The 12,549-nt window shown below is 45.8% G+C and overlaps 1 protein-coding gene across 2 annotated transcripts in view; it reads left to right on the top strand.

Moving 5' to 3' along the window:
- Positions 1–12,549, top strand: part of gli3 (GLI family zinc finger 3) — a 116,231-nt gene that overhangs the window by 23,922 nt on the left and 79,760 nt on the right. For both annotated transcript variants that reach the window (XM_084340611.1, XM_084340610.1), the window contains exon 2: positions 7,826–7,999. In XM_084340611.1, coding sequence (XP_084196737.1) covers positions 7,867–7,999 — 133 coding nt within the window. In that variant the 5' untranslated portion in view covers positions 7,826–7,866. The remainder of the gene's footprint in view (positions 1–7,825; positions 8,000–12,549) is intronic.

The following is a 12,549-nucleotide window of genomic DNA, read 5'->3' as shown; positions in this document are numbered from 1 at the left end:
CCTAACGCGCAAAAATGTTCAGTTTACAATAATAAAACAGATAAAAGTGGGAAATGTTCACTTCTGAGGAGCTGGATCCAGTAAACGCTCGATAATATACACAAGCTGATGAAAATAGACGGTGATTCACCGCGCTGTGCAGCCGCCTCGTTAAGAGCATGTACTGTGTGTTGCGTGCGCTCCCTCCCCTCTTCACTCCTGTCCATCACTCACATGTTGATACAACGTCGGCGCGCTGATAGAGCGGCCTTATTTTAAGGCATTTTCCAACCCGTCCGATGGCAGATAAGGAGAACGTGAAGATAACGACAGAATCATCCGTTTTATGCGTCCGTGGAATGTGTGACCCGGTGTTACCCTTTTGGACGCGCTCCCATCCACACAGGAAGTGGAGCATTAAAGCGATGCCATGTCTTCCCTGTTTCTCGTCCCTTTCCCTCCCCTCTCTCCTCTTGCATTCCTCCTGCTGACTGACTGCGGCACATTTCAGGACAGCTTCATTCAGCATTCCTTTACATGCTGATTTGTTTGCCCTCCCCTCTTATTTATTTATTTATTTATTTCCCTTCTTTTTACAAGTCTCCCTCCGTTTAGGTCTGGCTTCATCACGCGGGAGCCAAACACCAAGACAACTTCATCTCATCCAATTTTCCCCCCTTTAATTCGGTTTAAATGGCATGGCCGCGAGGGCCAGAACGGGAATTAATAAGAGCCAATAAAGCTCGCCACTGGGGCATCGAGGCCAGTCTTTAAGTAAACATTATGACTTCTTGAGGGGGGATTCAGGGGCAGCACTTGATGAATTGTGGCGGAGCTTGGGAAGGGCTAATTTCTCACTTAGCCGTCCTGATGGGGCGAGCTAATAGGCCTTGCTTTGCCTGGCTGATTGTCTGCTGGCTTTATTATTGTGCATTATCGCGCTGCCCCCTGGCTGTTGTTAGCGCTCGGCCCCGGAGACGCCAGGGCCCCGTCATTAATCACGTAGCAGCAACTGACTCACTCCGCTGCAACACTTATCCCAATGACACAAAGGAATGAAGGAAAGGAAAGAGACAGAGATTGAAGAAAGGCCGAAAAAGCAAAGGAGAGGGAGAAGGGGAAGTCCGGCAGCTCTCGCGATGACACCGTTAACCTGTAGCTGCGACGCCTCCGGGTTCCTCTCAGTAGCTCAACTCCTTCAAATAAGCGCCACTCTTTGTTATACACTGCTTTTTATGGCACAGAGGACGAGAGTAATCCACAGAAGACCTTCTCTCAAAGCCATACCTGCTGCCAGTACACTCACACAGGACCATCTATCTGCTTGATACGTCTCTGAGTGCACGTGTGAGGAGGAGGAGGAGGAGGAGGGAGATGCGTGTGAGGTTTTCATCAGTACGGGAATTTCTCTCCCTCCACTCATCCCCTCCCTGGGGTCCCCTCTCTTATTTATCTTCTGCTCACAGTGATCGCACTTGCATACCGAGAGGCGTGTGGCGCACCTGGCGCATCGCATACACAGCGTCATGCGGCGAGGCTCAGTGGAAACAGTCCCTCTTCTCACACACACACGTGCATTACATAGGAACTGTGCTCTCAAACAACACAGAGCGCGGCGTAGCATGTACTCTTTCACAGCGACCGAAGGATGTTGTTGTGGCATCGCGCAAGTCGCGTATGAAGAAGAGTGTTCCCGCTGACGGGGTGCAGACCTCGCTCTCTTTTGCTCTGCAGCGAGTGCCATGTGCAGGGGCCAATTCGAGTAGCAACCTTACCTACGAGGCATAAGAGAGTGATTTTATGATAAACTGAATCTCAGCTGGTTACGTGGATGCGAGAAAAGTCTGCCACAAAGTAGAGAAAAGTATTTGTAATCACTCGAAGTTCAAGGCAAGGAAAGTTTTGCGTGTAGAAAATTGTTTTCTTTTCATCCCGAGGACCTTCATGGTGTTTTGTGGATGTAACGGTTTGCATTGTTTGCTGTAAAACGGCTGAACAAGCATCTTTCCCCTTCTCCTCAAGAATCAGGAAAAGTGTCCAACCGAACAAAGGCTCCAACATGGGAAGAAAAATGAATAAAGTGGAGTGCAGTGGGAAACCAATAACGCATAACTGGGCCACCGCGGCAACAAAGCCGCCTGCATTACCCATTGTCTCGGCCCCTCACAGCCCCACTTGCCCTGACACAAGTGGCTCACGAACAAAGTCAAAAATAAATAAACAGTCTAATAAGCAGGGGGCTGTGGGGAAAACGCGCAAAGATTTCCATTGTGGCGCTCGCTTTATTCGCCCCTTATCTGCCGGGTAGCGAGCGCAAAAGACGCATCGTGTAAGCGTTGCGATTACATCGTGTGGGTTTGTTACCCAGGAATGTAAGATGCAGCGCAAAGAGTCCCTCACCAGCCCTCCGAAGCATCTCGAGCGGAGAGGTCTGAGGGACCAAGACGCACGCGAGGATAATCTCATTAGCTCCGCTGAAAGCTACTGAAGGGCTGTGGTGTTGCGCTGTTTGTCCTTGACGGAAAATATAAACAGCTCCTCATTTGCACAGGCTTTAATATTTCAGATTTTTGCATAGCGTACTTATGAAGCTGAGCTCCCATTTTAAGATAAAGACGGGCAGGTGTGTTGCAAAATCTTGATGGAGGAAGATTTCTGTGCAGTATTCACAAGATGATTAACAGGAAACAATAAATCATCTCAATGTATCAGCTGTTAGCAATATAATGTAGCGCATGGGTGCCAAAACTTTTTCCTTCGGGGCTCCAACATTAAACTTCATAGTGGCCCAGGTGCCAAATGCTAACACCTATTGTATCATCATGTTGTTAATAAAGTAGTTTTGGGGAAGTCTTTCAAAACACAGAAATATTATTATTACTTTTTCTGCTGTTTGAAGCTAGAAAGGTGGCAGGGTCCGCCACATACAAACAAAGTAAAACAGTATGAAATTGTCCTTTAAGGTCAGTTTGTTTTTTCAGTTTATTCAGTCATGAAAACAAAGAAAATGTATTTATTTATTATTTATTTAGTTTGTATAGGCATAACATTTCTTCCCCAAAACTACATAGTGCGCCTTTAATCGACTGACTTCCTGTTGCAAAGAGTCAAATAATTAAGATATGTTAATATTAATATTTAGGAATCCTTCATATTTAAAGAACAATTCTGCCTCACAAAAAAATTTAACTGCTTAAATATCACATTATTTTGCTTTGAATTATTTTGACAGAAACGTCTGGAGGGTCAGATTGACCCTCACAGGTTCCCATCAGCCCTGATGTGGCGGTAAAACAGTGGGACTCGCATCACGGTGGGATGATATAGAAACATGTAAATGAGCAACAATGTGAAGAGCTCAACCATGTCACTGTATACAAAAGGGTGAGGAGGCCTCGCACTAAACCAGTTTGCATGTGCATATCTGGGATTTGATATGTGTGTGTGTGTGTGTGGCGGGGTGTGACTAATTCCTGCTAAATGGCCCTTACTTGAGGGGCTGGTCCCCATCAGCTGTAGGCCAGACTTAGTGCCATCTGGGCACAATGTTAAGTTTTCACTGGTGAATGGGAGCCACAACCACCAAATCCCAGATCCCCTGCACCCCTCCCTCCATCCCTCCCTTTCTGCCTTCCAGGGCCAAGGGCGAGCCATAAGTGCAGTGTTGAACACAGCATGGAAACCCAAGTATGTGGTTTCCTCAAAGAGCCATTGAGTTTGGGAACACCTCCTCAGTCGGGATTTTTTGAACTCACGACAGGTCTCCCAACCACCGGCGAGCACTTCCACTGTCTCCTTAAGGGGCCTCATCCCCTCGCTGACCTTATCCAATGCAAACACATGCAGCCTGAGCCAGCGCATTCTGTTTTATTGCTAGATTCAGCTAATCTCGCTGAAGGGCTTCGCCTCCTCCTCCCTCTTTGCCCCTCAGTGTTTTAGTTATTCCAGCTGTGCAGGAGCCCTTAATGTTGTTGGCATAGCTGCGAAACGTGCAAAAACACACATTGTACACACAGGAAAACATGTGCAGGCATGCAGGGGCACAGCGAGGTGCACACACATTCATGCATGCACACGCACACACACACACACACTAACACACACACACACATTCCCATGCTCCTCCCTTTCTCCATTCATTTTCTCCCCCTCTTATCCCACTTTTGCTCACAATCTCCCTCAATCGTCTCCATCTCCCATCTCTCCCCTCCCCTCTAACTCGCTGCGCTGCGGTGCGTTTGCGCCGCGTTGATAAGCCTAAGATAGCAGATCTCGGTGGTCGCTGATGTAATGATGATGAATGCTGCGGCGCTGCCAGTCTCCCCCCTCAGGGGGCCCTCGACGCTGAACAGTCGCCCTAATGAAATGAACACAAATACAGTACCCCGTCTGTGAGGGGGGGTAGCCAAATCTAAGAAGACACTTCAAGAGTTTGTATAAAAATGTCCCCCCAGTTTCTGAGTGTTTGTGTGTGTGTGTGTGTGTGTGTGTGTGTCATGCATTCGCAAACATGTACCTAATGACAGGCTGCAGTGGAGGTGCACCTAAAGCAGTTTTGTCGAATTAGGCTTGTAAAGATGGAGCCTTTAAATAACAAAAGGCAGTGATTTTTTGATAGCGTTAGCAGTCGTTTAAGCTCGCATGAAGAAAAAACAGATTTTTTTTTTTCTATCAAAGGCAAAAGTTTATTTTAGTGTTTCACTTTGATGTGTACAATTTGCAGATGACTTTCAACTCAGTGCCTTTGTCACCAAGGCGTATAATTTATGTTAAATTGATTTGCTTAATGTGCTTATAAAATAAGAATGTTTTTTTTTTTCTTTTTTTTTTCTGAACCGTCTGAATTGTGGTATTTTAAACCTGTTTAATCGCCTCCCTTTCTGTGTGGAAGGATTACAGTCGAGCACAAATAAAGATACACCCTCTCTCCCTCTCTTCTCTAATTGGGTGTAGGACAGACATTTCATGGGAAAGACATTAATATGAAATTAACATTTTATTTTGGGTAACAACAGCCACCGATGCCTCGTTGTAATTCCTCTCTGTTTCGTGCCAGGCCTCTGTGTCACACCACTGATGCTAATATTTCTGTGCCGTCTCATGTAAATGTGCAGAAAACTCTTGATTTCTGCATCTTGACATGAACACAGAAAAACTTTCTCGACGTGAACACAGATGTAAGATGTGTCTCTGTGTTGGTTGAGACCCAGAGTGGAAGTTGGACAGGGTGAAAATGAGCAACATGCCAGCAGAGACTGCAGGAACATCTGCAGGATTGGGTGTGGGCGTCCAGGTCAGAGGGATTATGGGTGAAAAGGTCCTGCTTTTAATTGCTGCTTTGGAACTGTGGCCTGCCTTGTGGAGCACAAAAGACCGGTCAGACACGCTTCAGTGGCTCGGACTTGTGAATATTTGCCCGACCAGTGGAATGCCCCGCTTTCTCCTCCTCGCCCTCCCCTGCAAACCCCAAATCCTGACCCTCATATTCAGCTCACTCTCAGCTCTCTGAGCTCTGGTCTGACTCACCTGGGGGGCGCACACGGATGCATGCACGCTCCACACGCAAAGCATTTCAGGGGGCTGTGAAGCTCTTCAGTCATTAGAATGATGTAATGACAGATTTCTGGTTTCAGTATCTGCAGATGAACTCGCAAATATGCACATATTCTGATGATTAACCTGCTCCTGCTGCAAAGATCCCAAGAAATGAAAGCATCCAAGCTTTCAAACACACACACGAATGATTCGCGATGATATCAGCGCAAGTAGGACAAAAATGTCTTTGGTTAGGGATGACGGTTACACATGTACTCATGTGGGAGTGATTAGAGGACGAGCTCTTGTTTAATTCTGTTTTGATTGGTAAGGGAGTAATTGCATTGTGTTATTTTTCCCTTCTCTCTCTCTTTCACTCTCTTTTTTTCCCCCTGTACGCCAGCAATTGCTTACAGATGTTGTTGTCGGGTCAGAATGAAAGACAGACTCTGGTTTTTCAGGGGGTTGGGAAAAAAAACAAACAAAGCGCGCAGTGTTTGTCTGAAGTTTACCCCTCACCACTTCCCCCTTTGCCTTCCCTCCTTGGGGAGTTGGTAAAAAATCACCCCTCCCTCCCTTCTCTTATAGTTACAGCAGCACTCCTGTGTTTGCATTATGGCTGACTTTACTGCTGCCCCCTTTGTATCCATATACATGTTTACAGGGCGGAGGACAATTAAACAGTACAGTTGGGTAATCAGCTGGTCTTTATTGGAAAGAAAATGTTAGTCAGACTAAATATTTTCCAGTAATTACGCATGAATTATGGAGGGTAAGTAAAGGCTTTGTATTGGACTGAATGTAGCTGTCCTGTACTTTGTTTAAATGAGCGGTTGTTGTGTGTATCGCCCGCGTTGTCTCCATAATCAGAGACCTCCATGACCTAGATAGAGTTGAGTTTGTAGACGGCCTCTGAGGTGCTGAACTGAGCAGCATGTCTGCTAGACTGTTGGCTGAACCCCTTCTAAACCCACAGACAGTATTAACTTGAACCACCTTTATTCTTTGAAAGAAAAATTGCCCGGCACCATGATATTCCCAAAAGGGCCTTCAAACAACCCTTGTTTTTTTAGGACTGTGAACGTTTCTCTCTCTGTGGTATCCCCTTAAGGTTTCTGCTTTCTCTGTGGAAAGACTGCTCGAGTAAGATTATCAGTATATCCACAAGCTGCCTGTACTTCTATTCTGAGATATAAAACCCAGGCAGGATGTCCTGCCTTCGCTGTGTTTATAGAGTTGTTGTGTTTTTTTTGACAAGAAGTCAGAAGTTTAGTGTGACATAGTTGAAAAATAAGGGAAGGGAAATTTTGGTTTTGGGATATTTAACCACAGTAAGTGGAGAAGGAGAGCAGAGCTGCCCCCCTTGACAAGCAGATCAGAGCCCAGCAGGTTTTAGTTAAAATAAATCAGGGTGAGCTGGTGGATTGACCCGTGGTCTGCTCTGGGCATCATGAAAAGGGAGGATTGGAGCTGAAGTTTTCCTCTCAAGGTTCTCAGTGTGGAAGTCTTTTCTCGAGGCACTCTATTGTTCAAATTAGAGGTGCGAGAGCCACTTATTTTCAGCTCCCATCTGATTTCAATACCTGAATTTGGATATTTAGACATCAATTATGAGGCGTGTTTAGTAGCCGACTGAAATCAAGTAAATGTGAGTCAAGTGCAAGTATAACGTAGCAGAAAATACTCAAAGTACAGTTCTTGAGTGGGGACTACTGGATGCTACTGAGCTGTTTAAAGGTGCATTATGTAAGAATTTTTGTTTTAAACATTTAATAATTAACTCAAATTATCGACAGAATGTAAAGAAATATCAGTTTTGAGGTTATGTCAAAGATGTCTCTACATGGCTAACCGAGCTAACTAGCTTCTTGCAGCTACAGTTGGCAGCAGTTAGCGGTTACTCTGGTGATATGCTGCCCCCTATTTGTTTGGAGTATGAATTCGACAGGTGGCCAATTCTCACACATTGCACCTTTAATTTTCAAAATGATCATTAGTTCTTCCATTATCCCGAATGTTTCCAACAATGTTTTAACCCAGAGAAATCTGTCATATACCCAAATAAACGGTACGTTTCATTCGATCCCATGATCACACGTTTTTTACGGCTTTTATTTTGTTTCTGGATACAGAAAAAACATCAGTCAATAAAGCAAATACTTCATTGTTAAACCAATCGTGACCTTTCGGTTTTACAAGCAGAGAGACGATTCACACGATGATCTCATGAACTGATTCATCTTGTTTCATGTGCTTCATCTCTTTCCGTTGGCCCGTCCTTTAAAACCTTCTACTTCTTCTTCTCCCACAGTTCTCCCGTCTCCATGAGGTGTTGAGGAATGAGCGATCGCCATGGAAACCCAGTCCCAGGCCAGTTCAGCAGCTGAGAAGAAGAAGAGGGTGGAGACCATCGTGGCTACCAAGGGCTCGTCAGCGCGCAATGACATCAGCGAGAAGGCGGTGGCCTCCAGCACCACCTCAAACGGTACGCGTCGCCTCTAAGTGCGCACTCAGCCACTTTGGTTAACGCAAATATGAATTCTGGAGCACACCCAGTTTTTGGAAAGCTTGGTCGATTAGTAACTTGAACATGGGGCTCACAAACCATGAGTGAATATGATGCAACCAGGAGACAGACGCAGGTAAAAATCACTACAGAGCTGAGATGTTTTTCCCTTGAGGCAGTTTCAAAAATAAAAGAAATAATAATACGTTTTCAAAATATACAGTATTTATCCACATTTCTTCAAATAAAATCAACTGAATTCAACTTTAAAACAAAAAACTGTGGTTGTAGTTTGGAGCTTCTTCTTCTGTAAGCTTTGTTAGCCGTCCAGCTAACCACTAACACAGGAGCTTTGGACCGCTGGAAAAAAAGAGGCTTTCAAGCTAGCTGGTTAGCATGCTAACTTCAGTAGATATCTCTACTATATCGTACATTTACCTATCGTCACAAAGATTTAATGTACCGATGTATTCCAGCCCTCTGTGAGCTCTGTGTATTCTGTTTATACATCCATGACGGTAGCTACTGTTAGCTTGTAAGCTCTGTTAGCCGTGCAGCTAGCTGGACTACCAGGAGAGTGTTGGTATTCACACCCAACAAGTGCAGGAGCTTTGGACCCCTGGTAAAAAAAAAAAAAACTTTTTCAGGCCACGGGCTAGCTGGTTAGCATCCTAACTTTGAGCTATCTCTGCAACACAAAACAGTGTTTCCCACACATACACTTTACAAGTTTACAAGTCATCCATTTTCAACGTTAATGTAGCTTGTCAGACAGACTGCATGTACTGATCCATTCCAGCCCTCCGCGAGCTCTGTGAGACGGAGGTTCGGTTACCATACGTCACCTGTTATCACTCAACATATTTGAGCACTGGGGCCACTGACCTGCTGTGGACCAAGGAATGTTTTTGGTGCTTACGTTCTCATTACTTTAAGATGAAATCGACCAACTCCCACAAACACGATTTAAAGATTTAGACACGCACAGATCCTCGCTTTGGTTACTCATGTTTACTTTTCCCCTATTCTAGCGGTTCACATCCAACCCTCACTGGTAGCAGGGCTTTGGCATGTTTACATAGCAATGTCTTTGACACATGCTATTAAAAGCGGTGTGGAGCTTACAGTCCGCTAAGCCTGTCGCCATTCAGCCTTTCATTCTCAATTCAGATGCTGGAGTGAGGAATATTAGATGCCGTTTTTGTTGGCTTGGGATCCTTGGAGCATCAGGCTAAAGTCATAACAAAACCAAAGTTGAGATCACTCCGGTTTAAGCTGCAGCTGTGCTCATTAACAGGGAGAGGATTTGGAGGTTTTTGGGTGTGGAGGGGTTGGCTGTAGTAGCTGGAGTCTTGACTGCTGATGATCAACCCACGTGTGAGCAGGAGACTCCGGGAAAGGGGTAAATAAGTTGCTGTGACTTGCTCCCCATATGGGAGTTATCACAGGAAGTGGGTAAGGTAATGCATCCTGAAGCATGTTGGGAACACTCTCACTCTTACTCATTCCCAGATGGCCAGCACCGTTTGATTAATTAAGGGGGCAACGTGGAAAAAAAAATAAGTTTGTTGTGGAAAAAGCATGGATGCAATTTGGCTCTGTGATTGTGGATTTTTCTCCGTAATGTGCTGGTAATTACAGCTCTGAACGGCACAAGGTTTGTCTTGCGGAGCGCCGACTCAGCCACGTCAGAAGACACAGAAGCTTTAAGTCGCACACCCTAAAATACAGTAGTCTCATAATCCACTTGACGAAGGGAGGGATGATACTTATCTGCAGAGAAAGGTCCCTTTTAGATCCCAATCTCTGCCTCTCTCTTGGAATCAGACGATAGCTTACACATTCTTTGTGTTGTTATAATTACGGCACATTCCCGAGTCGCCCCCAGAACTCATAACCTCTTATCAGGTGTAACCCTACACTCGCCTCAACTTTAACCCCCGTAGCCCCTGCCCGACCGCCTCCATCCAAACAAAAGGTAATTGTGAGCAGCTGTGGAACCCCAGTGCACCGGTTCTTCCTAGGAAGGCCCGGCGAAATATTTTTCCCCCCGTCATGCAGAGGAGTGAGCGGCCCCTGATCTCAGCGCAGCGGAAACCCCGTGGCGTGCCCTGCAACAGCGTGCTACGATAAGTTGTGAAAAGTGGAAAATAAGTACACACAGTTGATGTTTAGCTTCACAAAGCAATCTCTGCTCCCGGGGGAAGCAGAACTTTATTCTGTAATCTCCTACTTTTGTCTGGAAGCTTGTTTGGCTCTAAAATCCACTCCGTCTTCCCCTCTTGTCCCTGTCCTGTAAGTTTTGTCCGAGTTGAGCAGGGCCCAGAGTAATTATTGAGTCCTTGTAGAGCGTTCCCACATGGTTGGCTAAATGGTGGCTTCATCCTGTGTGCCATTCATCTCCGTGCCCCCTCCTCTTGCACTGACAGCTCAAAAGAGCCGACTGTGCCACAACAATGCTGTGATTGGTGCTCTTTAGGAGGGGTTCGGGAGCGGGTGGTGGTGGTGGCGGGGGTGGAGTGCGCTCTCCCCTCCCACCCTCATCATTCGGCAGGCAGGTGGACCACAAAGTCCCCCTGATTCTTTTGTTGGGTCCCGAGCCAAAAAAAAAAGAAAAAAAAAGATGTCCGCGGTCCTTGCCTGAATAAATCCTGTCGTCATGGGATAATTTGCTAATAAAAAAAAAAAGAGAGAGAAAAAAAAAAAACGGGGTGGGGGCTAAAGGATTGGTTATTTGAAGGAGAAAAAGAAGAAAAAAGTTTCTGGTCGGTTGGACTTTTATGATATCGCTGCTGCTGATTTGGGGAAAGAGTTTGTGTAAGTAATAGGATGAGAAATGGGGGGAGGAGAAGAAGAAGAAAAATTGTCAGGGAAATGCTGTTTTAACATGACAGAGCCTCTGTGAAGCGGGGTTATGAAGTGAGCACCTATTTAATGGCCGCGCTTAAAAGGGCAGGAGCAAGGGGTCTCGGAGGCATACAAGTTAAGCCTTAAAGGGCATCCAATGTGAGGCTTTTCGTGTAGGTTACCGGAGAAATCCCTAAGCAAATGGAGAGAGAGAGAGAGCGTGGCTAAAGTGTTTAAAAAAAGAAGAAAAAGAACACTTGAAAAAAAAAAAAAAAAAATCTCCTGATGGGAAGAGAAGGAAGGGTGATACAGAGAGCGGGGAGTGGGAGAGGGGGGGAGAGATAGAGGAAGAGTGAAGGGCCACCTTCTTTTTAGGCAGCCATTTAAATGATCAACAGTAAATAGAGGGGAATGTCATCTGACAGAAATAAAGTTCCCGTTAACAGCGGGGATGGAAAGTAATTTACAGATACGCTGTCCCCGCCATCTTTGTGCCTCCCAGATAAGGTTTCATTTCAGAAACGGATAGGAGACATTTTCACTTACGGGCCCCCATTCTGGGACACCTGTGATAACAGCTTGTGGACCCCTAATTGAAAATGGGTTTCAAAATGGATTTTCACTTTTCTTCCTCCCTCCTCAGCCCCCTCCGTTCCCTCCCCTCCCTCATGACTAACCCCCCCCTCTTTCCTCCAACCCCGTCAACACCCAGCTCCATCCCTTTTTCTCCTTGGCGTTGCCTTGTCGTTGGCAGAGGGAGGCAATATTGGAAGGACAGGGAGGGAGTAGGGAGGAAAGGAGGAAGGGAGGGAGGCAAAGGGGGGGGAAAATGGAGCGTTGGGAGCGGATCATCCCTCAGCCCGTGTCACAGCTATGACAGCCGCGTGATCCGTCTTATTAATGAAATCATTGATCACTTGATGGGACTCATAATCAACTGTTTCTCCACTGTGTCCTGCCCCATCTCCTCCTCCTCCTCCTCCTCCCTCCTCTCGCTGCCACCTCTGCTTTCCACTTTTTTATCCCGGTTTTATACCCCCCCCCTCCCCGCTTCCCGAAAAGATGAACCACTTTGGCGATCTGATCTGAAGGGAAAAAAAAGATTTATAAATATATAAAATTAACAAGAACACCCAGACGCCGCCTGACAGCAAATGCTGACAAGTGCTTTGGCATTCGAAATACAAGAAATGCAAGACGTGCTTGTTTTGTTTGTGCATCCGTACTGCTAAAAGGTGATCTTTGTCGTTTGTATTTGTGCTGTATGTATTTCGTGGGGACCAGAGGAGGAAGCAGGGGCCCCTCTGTGTTACCCTACTCTGGGCTCTGCCTGTGGGGGCTAATGAGAGAGGACTGATGGAGGGATAAGGGACCTCATGGGAGCTCTGGCTGGCCCACGGGTCAAACAGCACAATGGAGGAGGCGTTATAGAGCCTGACACACAACCCCACACAGGAAAACTGGCTTTTAGTGTCAAAAGACCTCTGTATGGTACATCAATTATACATAGAATACATAAAAACTTACTATACAAGCAGAAAAACAAAGAAGAAAACACTTTATATCCGCGATATGGCTGTTTATGTGACAGTATTTCATGAGGTTTTAGGTATCAAAAATAAAAAATCTACCTGTAGATTCGGGTTTGTAAAGTCACACTGGCCCCATGTGCACACACAGTG

Source organism: Pagrus pagrus, assembly GCF_965226575.1.
Source record: "Pagrus pagrus genome assembly, chromosome: 20".
Taxonomy (NCBI): Eukaryota; Metazoa; Chordata; class Actinopteri; order Spariformes; family Sparidae; genus Pagrus; species Pagrus pagrus.
This window is presented reverse-complemented; position numbering and strand designations above follow the sequence as displayed.